This window comes from Mauremys reevesii, linkage group 1 (assembly GCF_016161935.1).
Source record: "Mauremys reevesii isolate NIE-2019 linkage group 1, ASM1616193v1, whole genome shotgun sequence".
Lineage (NCBI taxonomy): Eukaryota > Metazoa > Chordata > Testudines > Geoemydidae > Mauremys > Mauremys reevesii.
The window spans coordinates 214843557-214864503 of NC_052623.1; the positions used below are offsets into that span (position 1 = coordinate 214843557).

At 44.9% G+C, this 20947-nt stretch overlaps 1 protein-coding gene across 15 annotated transcripts in view; it reads right to left on the bottom strand.

The window, feature by feature from the left end:
- Positions 1-20947, bottom strand: part of ZNF384 (zinc finger protein 384) — a 36129-nt gene that overhangs the window by 11127 nt on the left and 4055 nt on the right. For 10 of the 15 annotated variants that reach the window (XM_039542026.1, XM_039541999.1, XM_039541975.1 and 7 more), the window contains 3 exons: positions 20156-20226; positions 19770-20010; positions 19061-19373 (listed from right to left, as the gene is read on the bottom strand). In XM_039542026.1, coding sequence (XP_039397960.1) covers positions 19061-19373; positions 19770-20010; positions 20156-20221 — 620 coding nt within the window. In that variant the 5' untranslated portion in view covers positions 20222-20226. The remainder of the gene's footprint in view (positions 1-19060; positions 19374-19769; positions 20011-20155; positions 20227-20947) is intronic. The other 5 variants (XM_039542035.1, XM_039542015.1, XM_039542010.1 and 2 more) reach the window with 1 other exon arrangement.

Sequence of the window (20947 nt, forward strand, 5' to 3'; positions counted from 1 at the left end):
CAGGCCATATGGTAGTACAGTGAACTGGTAATGATTTTGATTTACCAGAAATCTGAGGAACTTCCCATGAGCTTGGTTGACTGCCACATGAAAGCAGACATCTTTAAAGCTGAGGGCAGCATACTAATCTCCTCCCTGAATTGTGGGGACAATAGAAGCTAAGGTAACCATGCAACACCATCATTTTAAAGAAATTGTTAAGTTGACGCAGAACTAAAATTGGTCTGAGAAACTGCTCCCCATCCCTTTGCTATTAGAAAAATAGAGGGAATAAAACCCCACCCCTCTGAGACACTATGGAACTCCTCTAAGACCCCCACGGAAGGAGATTGTACATCCTGGAAGAGTTCCTTGTGAGAGTGGTCCCTGGAGAGGGACGGGGACGGAGGAATTGAAACAAACTGGAAGGTACAGACCACCTCCGCAGTGCTCAAGACACACTGGTCCGAAGTAATTTGGGACCAAGCACCAAGGAAGTGGGACAGAGTGTTTGCAAATGTGGGGAAATTTGGATCTGGAGAGATGGAGACTGGTATGGTGACCATGACAGGTCCACCAAAATGACGGTTTGGCACTTTCTGGATGTCTTGAAGGGCCTGGAGCTGGAGCCAAAGCAACAGGATGGGGAGGCCTGCACCTATGACCCCTGGCCTTTTTTTGACAGGTCCTGCCAGAGGTGCATCTGCTAAGGTCAACAGTGCTTTTTGACTGGAGCAGGAGTGTACAACCCTAGGATCTTTAAGGTGGTCCTTTAGCCTTGGAGCTTGCTGTCCACCTGGTCTGAGAACAGAGTCGTCGTCTCAAAAGTCATGTCTTGAATAGTATTCTGGACTTTGCAGGGAAGACCAGAAGACTGTAACCAAAAGGGATCTCCCACATAGCAACCGAAGAAGCCATGGTTCTAGATGCTGAGAATGCTGCGTCCAGTCCAGTGTGCAGCAATGTTCTCACTAAGAGCCTGCCCTCATTCACCAAGGAAGAGAATTCCTGCCTAGCGTTCTCAGGAAGCAGTTCTTTGAACCTCTCCATGAAGCCCCAGAAATTAAAATCATACCACCCCAGCAGAGCCTGTTGGTTGGCAATTCAAATCTGCAATACCCCAGTTGAATAAATCTTCCTCCAAAAAAGTCCAATCTCTTTGTGTCCTTTGATTTTGGGGGTGGGGGGAGGGGAACGACAGGACACAGCCAGATGCCCTGTTACGCACACTCATTAGCTACTGTAACGACTAATGACCCTGAAGGTGGGTGGGAGTAAAGATATTCAAAGTCTTGGAACGGCACATAGGACTTTCTCTCTGCTTGCTTTGAGCTGGGAGGCAATGAAGGGTCTGCCACAGAGCTTTCATAGAATCTAGTATTGCCTCATTAACTAGCAGTGCTACCCTAGAGGGATGTATCCCTAATAAAATGTCAGACGTGAGGACTCCCTGACCTTTTCAAACATGAATGCCCAAGTCTGAAGCCACCCTCTAATGATTCCGGATAAGCCTGAAAGTCACCAGGAGGGGTGAAGTTGCCTCCGAGGAAACTGCCTCGTCCAGAGAGCACGAGGAGGAAGCCAAGACTGGAGGGCGTTGAATTTCTTCCACAGACTGTTCCTCTGCTTCCAGTGCCTCTTCTTGATGCTCAGTACCAGGAGGCCTGGTACTGGACATTGAAGATGGAGCAGCTCAGTGTGAGGACACCACCTCCCTAGATGAGGGCACGGAGTAGGCATGATGAGGGGAGGATCTAGAAGCTATGGAGGAAATCCCAGAGGTTCCAAAAAGCCACTGATATGAGGCTGGACCCCAGTGACCTCCTGACACAATTCCCATGGTAGCTCCCATCATGGGGTCACAATGGTAGGCAGAGAGAGAGCATTTCAGAGGGGACTGGTGGGTTCTGCTCTGGGATTGTGAGATGTAAGATCCAACCTCTGAGTCTGATGACAAAGTTTCCCCTTCCTCTGACCACGGAGGGGCTGCTTCAGTTGGTGCTGGGGACCAGCACCGAGAACCTGGTGATGGACGAAGTGTCACCATTATTGCTGGCTTCCCCTTAGACAGTACTACTGGGCTGATTGTTTGGGAATTAAGCACCTGGCGTAACCCTGCAAGTTGCAGTGCTGGTGCTGGGGGATCCAACTCCTGCACCGCCAGCAGCATCAGCACCAAAAGGCAGTGCAAATTCTTTGCCACTGTGAATCCCTCCACGGTAGCCAGCATGGAGACTGTACCTTGCTGCGGTGCCACTGAAGTTGGTGGGTGGGTGGGCTCAAAGGTACTGGAGCCAAGTGTGCCGACTTAGGCACTGACTTGGAGGGGGAGTGCTTAGATTTCAAATGCACTCGATTCAACTCGTTCTCCTACCAGACTTAGAGGGTGGAGATCTTTTCCTGGTCGGAGCCTCTTTGGAAGATTTATTTCTTCTTCGGCATGTGTGAAGATGATCAGTGCCAGGACTCTGACAATGTTCGAGGCATGCTTCTCACTGAAGCTGCAGCTCTCAGCACCAAACTGGACTGGGGCAGCTCCGATGGTGGTCTGAACGCCATCTCCCTATGCTTTTTCATTCTAGGTTTGAATTCCTGTTCTTTCATGTATGCTTCGCACAGGCACTTAAGACAACTATTGTATGGGTCGCTCAATGGCATAGGCTTTGAGCAAGAAGCGCACTGATTGAAGCCCAGTGACCAGGGCACAGAGAAAACCATTCTGGCAATGAACAGGGGCTCCAACAACTGTCACTGGCAGTAAGAAGGAATTGAGGGAGGATAGGGGCAGCTCTGCCCTTTATACCTGCACACACTAATGTGTTGGAGCAGAGGGTGCTCAAGCTGCCCTACAGGTTAAAAAAAAAGTTTCTGATGGCCATGTGCTGTGTGCACATACACCAAGAACAGGATGCACATGTGCAATCACTGGAAAAACTCTTTTTCCATTATAAGAGTCTCTACCACTCAGACAAAATGAAACTGATCAATGGGAAATTTTGCACGTGTGATCTTTGGCTAGAAGGCAAGTTTGTGGGGACATTGTAAAGAGTTAATTAGTTTGAGAAATGGGATGTTTTTCACTTTACGAAAAGTTTTCACAAATATTTTTGCACCAAATATTATGCATCAGAGCAGTGTGGCACAGAAATTCATTTAGTTGCTCTGCTTTCCTCACCAAGGCCCATGGCCTTAAAGGAGTTGACTTTTAGTTCTTGTATAATAGCTTTTCATCTACAAATCTAGGAAAGCTTTACAGAAAGGTCAGTATCAGCCTCCTCAAAGAGAAACTGAGGCAGTCAGAGTTGAATGAAGTGACTTGCCCAAAATTACACAGCAAGTCAGCAGTGGAGCTGCCAAACTCCCAGTCATGGACCTGGACCAACATATCTCTTATAGTCAGAGTATGTTGCAACACCTCCAGTAAAGGTTGCTGAAGGGATCTCCTTTAATCTTTCCATTTTTTATAAACTTTGTCAAATGCTCACCTTAAAGCCAGAAATTCTCCAGGTCGGTCTCTGCCCAAGGGAGGTTTGTTTTTTTAAAGTCAGACTGAAAACGATTTTGCCATATTTTCAGAATAAAATCATTTAAAAAATGTGATTTATTTAAAAAGCCTTTCTGGCACCTGAGTAGAAGGGGAGGTAGAAACTTGATGCTGAGGAAAGAGATTATCCATAGGTCAGATGCCCTTTTGGTGTTTGGGGGAAAAATCTGTCTGCATTTAGCAGTTATAACCATTTAAAGATAGTATTTCATCCATACTATATTTAAAATAATTCCTGGGTGTTTTTGTAAACAACCGTTTCCCACTATTCTAATAGTACAGTAACTCCTCACTTAACTTTGTAGTTATATACCTGAAAAATGCGACTTTAAGCGAAACAATGTTAAGCAAATCCAATTTCTCCATAAGAATTAATGTAAATGGGGGGGTTAGGCTCCAGGGAAATTTTTTTCACCAGACAAAAAACTATACCTCTACCCCGATATAACACGACCTGATACAACACGATTTCGGATATAACGTGGTAAAGCAGCGCTCGGGGGGGGGGAGGGGGCTGCGCACTCCGGTGGATCAAAGCAAGTTCGATATAACACAGTTTCACCTATAACACGGTAAGATTTTTTGGCTTCAGAGGACAACGTTATATCGAGGTGGGGTGTAAATATTATATAGATATACACACAGTATACGTTTTAAACAATTTAATACTGTTCATAGCTATAATGATTGTGAAGCTTGGTTGAGGTGGTGAAGTAAGAAGGTGGGATATTTCCCAGGGAATGCCTTGCTGCTAAATGATGAACTAGCACTCGGCTGAGCCCTCAAGGGTTAACACATTGTTGTTGATGTAGCCTCTCACACAAGGCAGCATGACCACAAGGGAGGGGAGACAGCATGGCGGGGGGGGGGGGGGAGGGGGAAGAAGAGAAAGAGATGCACACTGCCCCTTTAAGTAAGCTGACCTATTCTTAAGTACATTGTCTTTTTAAGTCAGGAAGTCGAGACAGCAGCTGCTGCCCCAAGCTCTCTCTATCACTCTCCGTTCGTGTACCCTCCCTGCTCTATACGGAGAAGGTGTAAGTGGGGTGCAGGAGCGGGGGGAGGGGGACACCCTGACATTAGCCTTCCCCTTACCCCCCCGCACAGCAAGCAAGAGTCTCTGGGAGCAGCCCCAAGGCAGAGGGCAGGAGCAGCACATGGCAGTGCGGGAAGGGACAGCTGAACTGCCGGCAATTGATAGCCGGCAATTGATAGCCTTAGGGGAGTGGGGAGCTGATAGGGGGGCTGCGATCCACCCTGGTTCCAAGCCCCCACCAGCTAGCTGCAACAGGCTGCTCTTCCTGCAAGCAGTGGACAAAGCAGGCAGCTGCCAAACGATGTTAGAAGGGAGCATTGCACAACTTTAAACAAGCATGTTCCCAGATTGATCAGCAATGTAACAATGAAACGTTAACCAGGATGACTTTAAGTGAGGAGTTATTGTATCACACATGGGGGTGTAACAATTTTGTATGGAATTCTAAATTGTATCAAAAGATTTGGGAAATTCTGCAAGAAGGCAGTGATCCGTATTCCAGACAGCTTCATATTACCTGGAAACTGGAATTGTCAATGAGTAAGACCAATGGTCCACCCAAACCAGTGTCCTGTATCCAACAGCCACCAGTACCACATGCTTCAAGGGGAGATGTGAGCAGCCACCTAGTGGACAATTATGGAATAATCTGCCCAAAGGGGAAGTTTCTTCCAAACCCCAAGCAGTGATTTGGCTTATGCTTGAAGCAAGAGGAGTTATCTACCTTTACAATACATTTGTATTTATTATATACACACATATATAATTAATCAGTGGAACTTATTATCCTATTGAGACTAAGAGCTTAGCTGGATTCAAAATAGGTTATTTATATGGATAATGAGAAAATTCAAGTTACCTTAGGTAAGAAAATAATTTCCTTTTATAAAATTTTTGAATTTGCTGCCTCTCAATTTCATTGAAGGTCTCCTTGCCCTTGCATTATGATAAAAGTTTAATAAGGGCAACTTAATCAACCTTTTTTCTACTCCATTCATTAGTTTGTATTCCTCTCACTCATCTGTTCTCTCAACTGAACAGTCCCAATCTCCCCAAGCCTCTAATCATTTTCACTCCCTGTCTCTGAACCACCACTATTTTGGTATGTCCTTTTTGAGAGGGAGGCCCAGAAATTGAAGGCGAAGTCCTTTATACAATGACACAAATATTCCCAAAATTATTACTCATCGCACTGTATGTGTGTTCCAACAGTTTTGTTTTTCTTAACTGGTGCTGCACACTGTAGAGTTTCAATGAAAATTTATTCTCAGTAGAGCCCAGGATTTTTTCCTGAGTGGTTAGGGTTAATATAGTTCCCAACATGTCAAAGGAGTTCAAATTACTCCTTCCAGTATGCACTACCTTAACAGTGTGTAGTTACACAGAAGCCCTCACAACATGGAAATGCCAAAGTTAAGGGTGGATGTGCAACCTTAACTCTGTCCCCATAAATCTGGGTGATTGTGACACTATCTTCAAGAACACAATCACACTTATATCCACGAGACCCCTGCCTCATCTGGTGCCCAGAGACAACTGAACAGTACTTTTGCCTGCTCACTGTTCAATTAACAGTTCCTCTGCCTCACTTACTGGGCCCTGTTTAACTGTATGAGGCAAGAAGCCTGCAGAAACAGAACCAGATAATAATGCTAAGCAAGGATTTTGATTCAAGTGCTTAACCATACAATGTATTGTATTTAGTTATTAAATCCAGTTTTTACATGATTCTAAATGTTCCTCTGGGTCTGGTATGAGCTTTAGGAAGTCAGCATGGTCCAGCAGACAAAAGAAGGGCTTGACTCAAGGTTTCATATACATAATAGTAGTTTATGAGGAGGACAAAAGAGCATTGCAGATTAAAAATAACGTCTGAAAGCCAGACAACTCGGAGGTTACTCTAAGAACAAAACTGGAAAGAAAGGAAATGCAAAATTAAAGTAGCTTAAGCAACTTTAACTGTCTCCCAAGCCACCCTTCATTCAAACTAAAGACTAAATTTTATGCCTGCACATAGCAGGGCATGTATAGTATCCGTGTTCTTAATTACACTGTTCAGTCATCCTACTAATGTACATCCTATCAAATCTATATGTGCCACCTACACCCAGCTAGCCATCCCAGCCATGTCCAGTCCTCCTATCACCTGAGGTGGCTTGACAAGACCAGACAATACCCTACATCACCTTCCCCACAAGACCGCAACATTAATACCTGCTTGCTTTTTGTAAACACACCAGTGACCTGCCAAACACCTATGCTAGCTACTCACTACTGAGCAGTCACATCAGTTCCTGGAAACTACAAACACGTTAACACTTTTCTGTTTGCATTTGGTTGGATTCCCTGGGGCTACAGATGTCATAAAATAAGTATATCATCCTGGTCCAACTAGATACATCACAGAATATCAGAGTTGGAAGGGACTTCAGGAGATCATCTAGTCCAACCCCTTGCTCAAAGCAGGACCAATCCCCAACTAAATCATCCCAGCCAGGGCTTTGTCAAGCCTGACCTCAATCCTGCTATATAAAGTCAGGAGAATGTGAGCCAACATATCTAGCTTTGTTAAGGAGGCTGTAGGTTTCTGGAAGTCCTCAGATGAAGCCTCCAACACAGCAGTCAAAATCAACTTACAGCACTACATTGATGCTGATCACAGAAATCTGCTAGGCTCAACAACTCCACTTGTTTGTAAGTGGTGAATGAGGAGGCCCCATGACTGCAGAATTTAAGCTCTTGATTATTTAAAAAGTTAGATATCTATGTGTTGTGCCTGTCACCCTAGCACCCAAGTTCTGTATATAAACTGCCCCAATCACCATCTGATCTTACATATGTGACTCAAGTTACTAATGTAGTGTCACTTTCCTGAATCTCCAAACAACTGGTTCTGGTCACTGCTGCTATTCAGAGCTTTGCTAAGTAGCAGTACAATCAAGTGAAATTAACCACCACTCTTGTCAGCTCAGGACTGTTATTCAGAACCCAGCCTGTGACAGTGGATGAGAGTGAACCTTATGAAGATGTCAATTTCACATTTCTGGATTGCATGGGAAAGCTCTGGGAGAGGCCTCTTACCTATAAGGTGCGCTCTACATTTTCTTTTGGTTAAGCTAAACAGATTGAGCTCTTTAAGGGGTTGGCTACACTTACAAATTTGCAGCGCTGCAGCAGGGTGTGAAAACACACCCTCTCCAGCGCTGCAAATTGCGGCGCTGCAAAGCGCCAGTGTGGTCAAAGCCCCAGCGCTGGGAGCGCGGCTCCCAGCGCTGTCCGTTATTCCCCACAGGGAGGTGGAGTACGGACAGCGCTGGGAGAGCTCTCTCCCAGCGCTGGCGCTTTGACTACACTTAGTGCTTCAAAGCGCTGCCACGGCAGCGCTTTGAAGTGCTAAGTGTAGCCACAGCCTAAGTCTCTTACTACAAGACATTTTTTCCAGCCCTCAAATAATTTTTGTGACTTTTCTCCAAACACTCAACATCCTCAATTTTTTCAACACCCCTTTCAAAGTGTAGATGCCAGAAATGGATGCACTATTCCAGGATCATTCTCACCAATGCCATAGACCAGGGGTAAGCAACCTCTGGCATGCATGCTGAATCTGATATTCAGTGGCACTCACGCTGCCCGGGTCCTGGCCACCAGTCCAGGGGGCTCTGCATTTTAATTTAATTTTAAATGAAGCTTCTTAAACATTTTAAAAACCTTATTTACTTTACATACAATAGTTATATATTATAGAGTTATAGAAAAAGACCTTCTAAAAACATTAAAATGTATTACTGGCACGCCAAACCTTAAATTAGAGTGAATAAATGAAGACTCAGCACACCGCTTCTGAAAGGTTGCCAAACCCTGCCATAGACAGAAGTAAAACCACCTCCCTACTCCTGCTCATACATACAAGGATCAGGGCCGCAATTTTGAATCAGTGTTGCATTGGGAGCTCCTGTTAAGTTATTTGTCCACTATGACACAATCCTTTAGAGAGTCACTGCTTTCGGTGGTACAGTCCTCTATTCTGTAGGTATGGCCTGCATTTTTGATTCCTAGATGTATAACTTGGCATTTGGCTGTACTAAAATCCATTTTATTTGAATGGGCCCATCTTACCAAGTGATCCAGATTGCTCTGTATGACTGCAATATCCTCGTTATCTACCACTCCGCCAATCTGTGTGTCATCTGTAAATTTTATCATCAGTAATTTTATATTTACTTTCCAAATCACTGATGAAAATATTGAATAGTTCTGAGCCTAAATCTAATCCCTGCAGAACACCACTAGAAACATCCCTATTAGATGAGGATTCCCCACTGACCACTGTTTTTGAGATCCATCAGTTAGCCAATTCTTAATCCATTTAATGTGTACACTATTGTTTTGTATTGTACCAGATTTTTAATCAGAATGTCATGCAGTACCAAGTTTGGGCTTTCAGTACTGGGAAGCTGGCAGAGGCAATGGTGACTCATTAACCTACTGCTGATGTGGAACTAGACGTTAACCAGTATACTAATTACACACAAAAAATACATTTAAAGAAGAGTGAGACTGCAAAGTCAAGCACTTGAAAGATAGGAAATGTCAGCATTAAGGAGGCCTTTGCAACAAGTTTGATCGATAGAAATAACAGCATTGATGCATAATAGACTTGGCACCACATGGTATTTTGATTAAAGAAACTAAACAGTATAAAACCGGCATGGCACACATTAAATGGATTAAACTTGGGGTTAATGATAAGTCTCAAAAAGTAACTGCAAACAGGGAATCATCATCAAACCAGTAAACTTCTAATGGGGTCCCACAAGGATCAGTTCTTGGCCTTATGCTATTTAATATTTTTATCGATGACTTAAAAAAAGAAAACAAAATCATCACTGGTAAAGTTTGCAGATGATGCACATATATTGGGGAAGAGGTAAATGATGAAGAGGACAGGTCACTGATACAGAGCAATCTGGATCACTTGGTAAACTGGGCACAAACAAACACTGAGTTTTCCTATGGCTAAATGTAAATATATACAACTAGGAACAAAGAACGTAGGCCATACTCACACAATGGGGGACTCTCTCCTGGGAAACAGTGACTCTGGAAAAGATTTGGGGATCATGGTGGCTAATCAGCTGAACACGAGCTCCCAGTGCAGCGCCATGGCCAAAAGAAGCTAATGCAATCCTTGGATGCATAAACAGGGAAATCTCCAGTAGAAGTGGAGAGATTATTTTACCCCTGTATTTGGCATTGACGTAACCACTGTTCGAATACTTTGTGCAGTTCTGGTGTCTACAATTCAAGGATGGTGATAAATTTGGGAGGGTTCAAAGAAGAGCCACAAGAATGATTAAAGGATTAGAAAACCTGCCTGCTGGTGATAGATTCAAGAAGCTCCATCTAATTAGCTCAACAAAGAGAAGGCTATGGGGTGACTTGGTTACAGTCTATAAGTACCTACATGGGGACCAAATATTTAATAATGAACTCTTCAGTTTAGCAGAGAAAAGTATACATGAGCCAATGGCTGGAAGTTGAAGCTCGACAAATTCAGACTTGAAATAAGATGAAAGAGTCTGGAACAAGTTACCAAGGGTCATGGTGGATTCTCCATCACTGACAATTTTTAAATCCAGATTGGATGTTTTTTGTAAAAGACCTGCTTTAGGAATTATTTTGGGGAACTTCTATGGCCTGTGTTATACAGGAGATCAGACTAGATGATTATAATGGTTCCTTCTGGCTGTAGGATGTATTAATGTTAATTTGCCCTCTTAGAATCATAGAATTCAAGATCAGAAGGGACCATTATGATCATCTAGTCTGACCTCCTGCAAGATGCAGGCCACATAAGCCGATCCACCCACTCCTTAAGCAAGCGACCCCTGCCCCATGCTTCGGAGGAAGGCGAAAAACCTCCAGGGCCACTGCCAATCTACCCTGGAGGAAAATTCCTTCCCGACCCCAAATATGGAGGTCAGCTGAACCCCGAGCATGCGGGCAAGACTCTCCAGCCAGACCCTCTGGAAAAAGGCTAACAATATCCTATCATTGACCCATTGTACTAATTACCAGTGTGGCACTTTATTGACCTATTGACTAAGCCAGTTATCCTATCATACCATCCCCTCCATAAACTTATCTAGCTTAATCTTTAAAGTCATGGAGGTCCTTCGCCCCCACTGTTTCCTTTGGTAGGCTGTTCCAGAATTGCACTCCTCTGATGGTTAGAAACCTTCGTCTAATTTCAAGCCTAAATTTCCTGACTGACAATTTATATCCGTTTGTCCTCGTGTCCACATTAGCACTGAGCTGAAATAATTCCTCTCCTTCCCTGGTATTTATCCCTCTGATATATTTAAAGAGTGCAATCATATCTCCTCTTATCCTTCTTTTGGTTAAGGAAAACAAATCAAGCTCCTCAAGTCTCCTTTCATACGACAGGCTTTCCATTCCTCGGATCATTCTAGTGGCCCTTCTTTGTACCCGTTCCAGTTTGAATTCATCCTTCTTAAACATGGGAGACCAAAACTGCACACAATACTCCAAATGAGGTCTCACCAACGCCTTATATAACGGGACTAGCACCTCCTTATCCCTACTAGAAATACCTCGCCTAATGCATCCCAAGACCGCATTAGCTTTTTTAACGGCCACATCACATTGCCTACTCATAGTCATCCTACGATCAACCAGGACTCCTAGGTCCTTCTCCTCCTCCGTTACTTCCAACTGGTGCGTCCCCAGCTTATAACTAAAAAGTTCTTGTTAGTCATCCCTAAATGCATAACCTTACACTTCTCACTATTGAATTTCATCCTGTTACTAATACTCCAGTTTACAAGGTCATCCAAATCTCCCTGGAGGATATCCCGATCCTTTTCCGAATTTGCAATACCTCCCAACTTGGTGTCATCCGCAAACTTTATCAGCCCACTCCTGCTCTTGGTTCCCAGGTCAGCGATAAATAGATTGAATAAAATCGGACCCAAAACCGAACCTTGAGGAACTCCACTGGTAACCCCCCTCCAACCCGACAGTTCCCCCTTCAATACGACCCTCTGCAGTCTCCCCTTTAACCAGCTCCTTATCCACCTCTGGATTTACATTTCGATCCCCATCTTTTCCAATTTAACCAGTAATTCCTCATGCGGTACCGTATCAAACGCCTTACTGAAATCAAGATATATTAGATCCACCGCATTTCCCTTGTCTAAAAAATCTGTTACTTTCTCAAAGAAGGAGATCAGGTTGGTTTGGCACGATCTACCCTTCGTAAATCCATGCTGTAATTTGTCCCAGTTGCCATCGGTCTCATGCTCCGTAACCACTCTCTCCTTTAAAATTTTTTCCATGACTTTGCATACTACAGATGTTAAACTAACAGGCCTGTAGTTACCCGGGTCACTTTTTTTCCCCTTCTTGAATATAGGAACTATATTAGCTAATCTCTTGTGCATATGCATTATGATAAAGCCTTTAATTCCATTGTCACATATTTCCAAAGGACCGCTACCTCATTCAACATACAGGGGGAACAGTGTTCACCATTTTGTTTTGTCCTCATTGCTTAATATGTGGCCCTTTAAAATCCTGCTCTTAAAACAGAATTACTAATTTTCTCACAGGCTTTTCCAGGGCGCTCATCTAAGTGCTTCACAAACATTAATGAATATATTTTCACAACACCTCTCTCAGGTGAGGGATTATCCCCATTCTCTGGAGCTGAGGCACAGAGGTAAAGGTAAAAAATGTCCACTAATTAAGGGGCACCAATTTGAAACGCCACGGGCCTGATTTCTATAGAGTACTTAGCATTATATATATTCAATGCATAGTTTCCATTGATCTCCGTTGCAGCTAGGAATGCTCACTACTTCTACAAATCAGACCCCAGAGTCTCACATTTGACACTCAGAAAACGAGGAACATACAATTAGTCACCACCTGGGAAAGGTTTGGTGAGACTTGATGGAACGCTGTGGCAGGGTAAGGATAGAATCCAATTTTCTAGGACAGCATTCAGTTGCCTTAACCATAAGACCATCTTCTTTCTTCCCGCAGCCCCCTGCCTCATTCACTCAGACCTTCCAACTTCCGCAACAAACGAGACGGGGTCCTACAGATGAGGAACTTCTCTACACTAAGGTTGCCAGAATTAAGCCTGTGCATTTCTTACTTTGCAACCCTAATTTTCTTTTAACAGTGTGTGTGTGTTTGTGTGTATAAAAATTTCCTTTGTTTCTTAAAAAGCAAACTGAAAAAATCTCAGCATACTATTGCCATCCACATGGGTCATTAGAGCCACTGCACAGACCTCTGATACTTGAACTAACCAAGTAACTGAGAGCAAGAGCAGGTTGTCATCCCCTGTAAGGACTAGCACTAAAGGGGGAATGAGACATTTTGCCAATGAGTTTCACAGATATTTACTGACAGCAGAGGAATGGTGAGACTCAGGAATTTTGGGTTCCATTCCAGGAGAAGCTCTCCTGCTGACATAGTGCTGTCTACACAGGGGGTTAGGTTGGTATAACTATGTCGCTTAGGGGTGTGGATTTTTCACACCCCTGAGCGATGCAGTTATATCAATACAAGTCTGTAGCGTAGACAAGATCTGAGGAACTATCCCAGATTCAGGTGTCAATAGAGGAGGTTTTGGAACAAATTGATAAACTAAACAGTAATAAGTCACCAGGACCAAATCATATTCACCCATGAGTTCTGAAGGAACTCAAATATGAAACTGCATAACTTCTCACTGTGGTATGTCATTTAAATCACCTTTTGTATTACTTGACTGGAGGAGAGTTAATGTGACATCAATTTAAAAAAAGGCTAAAGAGGGGATCCTTGCAATTACAGGCTGGTAAGCCTAACTTCAGTACCAGGCAAACTGATTGAAACTATAGTAAAGAACAGAATTTTCAGACACATAGCTGAACATGATTTGTTGGACAAGAGTCAACATGATTTTTGTAAAAGGAAATCATGCCTCACAAATCTATTAGAATTCTTTGAGAGGGTCAACAAACATGTGGACAAGGATGATCCAGTGGATATAGTGTACCTGGACTTTCAGAAAGCCTTTGACAAGGTCTCTCACCAAAGGCTCTTAAGCAAAGTAAGAAGTCGTGGGATAAAAGGAAAGGTCCTCTCCTGGATCAGTAACTGGTTAAAAGACAGGAAACAAATGGTAGGAATAAATGGTCAGTTTTCAGAATGGAGAGAGGTAAACAGCGGTACCCCCCAATGATCTGTACTGGGACTAGTACTATTCAACATATTCATAAATGATCTGGAAAAAGGGGTAAACAGTGAGGTGGCAAAATCTGTAGATGATACAAAATTACTCAAGATAGTTAAATCCAAAGCAGACTAGAAGAGTTACAAAGGGATCTCACAAAACTGGGTGACTGGACAACAAAATGGCAGATGAAATTCAGTGTTGATAAATGCAAATTGGAAAACATAATTCCTTCTATACATACAAAATGATGGGATCTAAATTAATTTATCACTCAAAAAAAGATCTTGGAGACATTGTGGATAGTTCTCTGGGAACATCTGCTCAGTGTTCAGCGGTCACCAATAAAAGCTAACAAAATGTTAGAGATAGATAAGACAGAAAATATAATACTGACACTATATAAATCCATGGTACACCCACCATGCAGTTCTGGTTGCCCCATCTCAAATAAGATATACTGGAATTGCAAAAAGGACAGAGAAGGGCAACACAAATGATTAGGGGTATAGAATACCTTTCATTCCCTCTGAAGCATCTGACATTGGCCACTGTTGGAAGACAGGATACTGGGCTAGATGGACCATTGGTCTGACTCAATATGGCCATTCTTATGTTCTTATGAGAGTGTCCGCACCAAATTAGGACTTAACTCGTTTCAATGATTCTGTGGATTGCATTCGAGTAAATATCAGTTGAGAAACTAACTGGTTTTTAAACAAAGCTTATCATTTCCTTGTATTTTTAGCGGACAGGGAGTTCCAGGCCCCAGGATTTCCTGCCTCTCCAGCCTTTCTGATGCTCTGCAATTGTCCTCATCCGAACAGGGTGAAAGAGAGGAGAACTGGCAGAGAAAGTCTTTTGTCAAGCAGAGCTCCATTTCTGATGAATTTGCATGGGTAGCCAGATGAGGAGTTCTGCGACAACCAGCCAACAGAAGTTCATTGGGTTGCGGGCTCTAGCCCCTCTGATCAAACAAGCAGAAGCCTTGGGGTGGGAACAGAGACATGGAACTTGGAGTTTGAGGTGACACAGAGAAGCTGGCAAGCATGAAGTCCTGTATGACTACTGTACCTGAGCCTGTGGCTCTTCTGCCCTGTCCTCTCCTTTTCCCTGGACCCTGGGCTTCCCTAGCCACTCTCAACTTTCCCTCCATCCCCCAAAGTCAATCTTGCTCCTGTGCCCCCATTTCTCTGTGCTCCTCACTCTGTCCCCCCATCTCAGTCTTCCCAGCACATCTGTTTTCCAGTCGCCCATCTCTCCTAGCCCTAAGAAAGCTTTTGATCAAAGAGCAATGGAAGGTAGGGGAACTGAGGAACCAGTGAAATGGCAGGGGGAGGTACAGGACCCCAAGGCAGGGAACAGTGGGAAGGCTTTTTTGTCCCCCCTCTTTAAAAAAAAAACAAAACCCACAACCAGCGAAGCTATTCCATATAACGAAACTGACTAATCATCCTGGTCTGCACAATCCAGACATCAGAACCAACCACCACATGCAAAGAGCTTTCATTTTATTTTAGAGGGAAAATGAGCCACATAGAAGAGAGACTTGCCAAGGCAGAGAACTAAACTGGACCAGACATCAGTAACTGCCTCACCAGCCCTGGCAGAGCTGTGCCATATCACACACCAGGAAACTCAGAAGCCCTGAGAAACATTTCAGCCACCATCCGTGAACTGATCTACGTCCCAGTGTAATGAAAGCCCGCCCATGAGTGAACATAAAATGTCCTTCCTAACAGAAATCATTATTGCCTCCTTCAGAAAAATGAACCCCTCAATCTCCCTGAAAAATACTGTAATCTCGGTCTGATCAGAAAAGCCAACCCTGGGTGCAGAAATTCATCTACTGTCCAGTTTCAAACCACCCGTTCTTAAACAAAGTTGTGATAACCAAGTCACCCAGATCCTGGATGTGTTGCTATGCAGACTAGGGAACAGCATGGGAAACCCCTAGAGGCACCAAATAATTACCTCCTCATGTCAATGGAAAGAAGGCACAGCTACCTCTTGGCCTCCCTGCTAACTTCAACAATTGACTACAAGGTGCTGCTGACTGCGTACATAACACAACTAGAACACAAGGTACAGCTTTACAATGGCTCTTATAGTTCCACTCCAACAGGCCCCCAAGTAGTCATGGAGGGATAGCTCAGTGGTTTGGGCATTGGCCTGCTAAACCCAGGGTTGTGAGTTCAATCCTTGAGGGGACCATTTGGGGATTGGTCCTGCTTTGAGCAGGGAGTTGGACTAGATGATCTCCTGAGGTCCCTTCCAACCCTGATATTCTATAATTTTAACAGCTCCTCTTTCCCCAGTACCCACAGGGATCTATGCTGCCCTCCCTCTCTTTTAACACCTACGGCAGACCATTTGAGGATGTGGTGAGAAGAAACGTGCTCCACTGAACCCCACAACCAGCTATCCAGCTCATCTCCCACAAACACAGCCATCACAATCACAAGGATGTCACAATGCTGAGAAATCAGCACATAGCTGAAGCAACAGTTGGCTGACACTGCATGCAGGCAAGACTGAAGTGACGCTATTCAGAAAGGAAGACATTTCAAAGAACTGGTTTAGACACTATCCTCTGTCTCGGCAGGCATTCCCCAGCAGTACAACGCAAACCCATAGGGTTCTGCTGGACTCTTCGCTAACCCTAGATGAGCAGTTAGTGCTAATACCAAGATGATCCCTTCTACCCCTAGCTTGCTGAAAACTCCACCCTTTCCTCCCACAGGAGGATTTAGCCACTCTGGAGCCTCACATTCATCATCTTCAGACCGAGCTACTATAACTTGCTGGGTGAAGGCTGCCCATTCCTCTGTGGGCTGATGTGCTGTGAGTACATCACCTCTAAGCTATGGTTCCTTCACAGGCTCCAGCCTATTTCTGTTGCCACTTCAGGGCCTTAGTCTCTATCTTCTTCAGTGAGTTAGAAGCTAGGTATTATCAGCAACCTGCACAGCAAAGCATCTCAGAAAGGCTAGGAAGAAACACATGGAAGCCAAACATTAAGCCATCTCAGAGCAGGGGGTTGGAGTTATAGAATGAGCTCCTAGACAGCAGACTGATCTAGTTTAAACCTCTTCAGAGCACCCGGCCAGACTCTCAACAATGAAACATTTCTACCAGAATCAGTGTTTTTATGAAAACACCACACACATGTACATCCACACCCCAAGCAAAGCTTCCTCCAACCGGGAAAGGAGGAGAGTAGAGACTTCATGAAGACCACTAGGAACCTCATCAGGCAGAGGTAAAATACCTAACAAGCACTTTGATACTATAGCAATGAGCACTATACAGTTTTATAATTCGTGGTCTGCGATCCTTAAGTTCTAGAGCAAAGAACAGAACCCAGGAGTCCTCAATGAATGAGCCACTTGGAAAGTTCCAGCTTGAAAAGTTTGGCCATATTTGCACTATATGATTTTTACAGAGGGAAAAGTTACATTTTTTCCATCTCTGCCACAGGTCAAATAGAAGATAAGATTTTGCTCAAAATTTCAAAAAAATCTACCTTTGGGCTGAGAGTAAGCATGGAAGATGGCAGCAAAGAAACTGCAAAGGGGGCAGAGCTACTACCTGATCACCAGTGAACCTCACCTCAGTTTCCCTCTCCCCTCGCACAAATGCTCGAGGAAGGGCTGTTTGGGACATGGGAGAGGAGGTAGGTTCCACACCCACAGAAATCTGCCCATTGTAGAGTTCAGTCTGGTTACTGGTACCTGGTTATCAACTTTTCCTTTGTTCTAAATATTGGACTGTGAGGGAAAAGTCCAAACTTTGCATGTTGTTTTTTGCGGAGTCATTCCACCTGCTTAGAGGCATTTTTCAGACTTACAAGCAAACAGGGCTATAATTAAAGTCCCGGTGTAGCTTTAATTCTAGTGTTCACTGCCAAGTGCATCCTTTATAAATACACCTTCAACAACCTAACTAGCAACCCAGAACGTATGACGCTCGAGTCGCATAGCGTTGTGGTCGATGCCCAAAATAAATGGTGGGGCTGCAAGTACCAGACTCCCCCACACTTCCTGCAGGTTGATCATATTTTCAAAGTGAAAAACTAGGACACTGGTCAAAGGGCTGGCTTCACATGAAGTTTTTGTATCAATTTCACATGTCAGTATAGTTAAAGTGATACAAGCCCCATGTTGGACACAGTTATACAGCAAAAGGTGCTTGTACTGAAATAGCTTAGTTACAGAAATTGAGTTATATTGGTACAAAAACTATCTGGAGAAGCCCAAAGGACAGGTTTTGTTAAGGGATTAAAGAAGGTTAGTAAGGAAGTGGGGGAAAAGAGCCCCACCTCTTCCCTCTTCCACTCCAAATACAGAACTGGGACACTGCTGTAAAGACCAGGGTGGGAGAAAATATTTAGCCTTATGACCTCTTCAGCTCTCCCTACTTACCACTATTCACCCTCCCATTCACACCGTCAACCCAACCCACTCAGCTCAGAAACACCCCCAGTCTCAACAACATTCAATGTTCACCTTTTCAGAAACACCTACGCTCTACCCTCCCCCAGACTGAGACCCTCTCCTCTTCCTACTTATCCTCTCCACAGCTCAGAGCCAGTCCCCTCTCCCACCAATCCCTCATAAACATAAAAGACACACCCCGTCCCAAGCTCAGAAAGTGCATCTCTGGGCTCATAACTCTCCCCCGGCCCTTATCTGACACCCACCACCAGTCTCAGAAACACTCCAACACCTAGCTCAGAAATCCCTCAACCTTTTGCTGGGGTGGAAGAGTAGGAGCAGAGCCAACAGGGAACATGTTACCTGAAATTACCCCACAGAAGTCTATTCCTTGCTCACTGAGCCTCTGTCCTCAGCTGTCTGGGTCTATGTACTGCAGAGGCAGGAGTCCCACCCCAGTGGCAAGCAGGTGTACTGCAGCTCCTAGTTGCAGCAAGTGGTACTACACCCTGCAGTACAGCTGGCACACTACAAACATTATCGGGTGAGGTTTAAACTAATTAGACTCATTAACCAGCTGCTCCAGGAGCATTACTTCCTGACACTGCAGCAATCCTTAAAATCAGATTGATCTGCATTTTTTAATTTGCCTGATTTGTTAAAAGAGAAAAGGAGATGAAATCTCAACTCTTTCTGCAGCTGAAAGTGTCTGCACATTGGGACTTCATAGGGAGAAAGCACAAATCTACTCTCTCATGTAACCGCTTCCCCCACCCCACGCAGTGAAACAGCCATGGTTGAGCCCTACTCCCCACCTGTACGTCTTGCCATCCTTGTGCTGGTCCTCATCATCCTCGTTTGACAGCACAAACGGATCGCTCATCACTGGCAGCCCCGCCTCCTGCAGTCGCTTCTTCTTCCGGCCCCGGGGAGGTTTAGGGGCAATTCCCCCACCTTCAGAGAGGGAGGTTATCACCTTCTTCGACAGGTCAGGCACCACTTGGAGGGCAGCCTGGGAGCCAGGGGGTAGTGCAGAGACAATCATTGGGGCTGAGATGGGGAAGGTTTGGGCAGAAGAGGCTGTGGTCACCAGGGAACCTGAGTGGGAAGTAATCACCAGGCCAGGACCTGCAGGGAAAGAAAGGGGAAAGAGCTCAGACATCAGCCCCTCCAGACATCAGGGGCAGAGTCCAATCACCTTTCAGATCCCCCACCCCAATAAAGTGGGGCCTCCAAATTCATTTTTAACCCTGATCCACAAGGATCAGTAGATATTCCTCCCTATTCCATCCCTCTGTCCAATATTGGACGTCAAATGCTCAGCAACACCTGGAGAAGAGAAACACCAGAACTCCACAGAACACAATTAAGAGGTATGGCCAGGACCTGCGATGCCATCTGCTATCCAAGACCTGAGTCAATCTACAGCCCCAAAGGAAAACATTCAGAACCCTATGCACTTCATTCCCTCCAAAAGCTGAGACTACCCCTTCCATTCCTCCACAACCCCATGGTGCTCCCTACCTGCTGTCATGAGCCCGGCAGACTGCACTGGCACCACAGTGATGTTCTGGGTCACGGGGGCTTGGCTGTGTGGGGTCAGCTGCTCCGACTTGGTGTCTGAATCCATGGAGATGCCGGTGGGTAGGGCCACAGAGGTGGGTACTGTCAGCAGGGTGGGGTAGTGGGGGGGAGCCAGGCTGCAGCCCTTTTCTGGGGGCAATAGCTGCTCCTTCATCTTGTTAATGAACATGGTATTCTCGATCTACATGAGTGTGAAAGAGTTCTTTTAGAATACCCCAGAATTGACACCTCCCAGCAGTAGGCACTGTAGGAAATAGATCAGGAGCACTCTGGTCCCAGCAAGGAGCAGAACCAAACAGACCATGGTGGAATACAGAGGCCCTTACCTGTCCCGAGACTGTGGGCGCTGCTGGCCAGAAGTACGGGGAGGAGTTGAAATGAGATTCTTCCATCCTAGCTGGGCAGAGGGGGGAAGACGAGAGACAGAAACACATGTAAAAGGAAAACATTAAACCCAGAGAGACTGTGATAAGGAACTGGCTCAGCCTAATGCAGTAACCCTTGTGGGATCTCCCTTTTTAAACTAAGCAACATGGCCCCTCTTCTGATCTTTCTGCCAAGACCCTGTCTCCCAGCAAGGAAAAGAGGCTGCTTCTCACCACTCACCCAGGACTAGGTTCCTCTCAATTACCTCCTGACAGAAGCTTCGAACTTACAGTCTCCCACCCCAAAGATGACTAATTTCCCCTGTGAGGAAGGGGTGGGTGGGTTTTGTTTCTGCAGCCATGACCCTCACAGGTGGAAACAAATTCTCACAACATTGCACATAATCCAACCCCCAAATAGTGTGAATTCCAGATCCTGCCTGCCCCTGACCCTTCATCCTAACGTAACGTCAGGCACTAACTACCCCTCACCCACAGGTAGCAGGAGAATGTTAGCATAGTGTTACACAGGGGGGAAGAGACAGAGAGGGAAACAGATTTGCCCAAGATAACATAGTGAGCCAACAGATGATCAGGAAATAAAATCCAGGACTCCCAATTTCCTGTTTTCTACTGCTCTAATCCACTGGACCCCACTCCCATGGGAAAGTGTAAAACAGAACCTAAGGATCCTGAGTCCAAGCGGACTCCACTGTCCTCCCCTGGGAAGAGAACCCAGGAGTCCTGATTTCC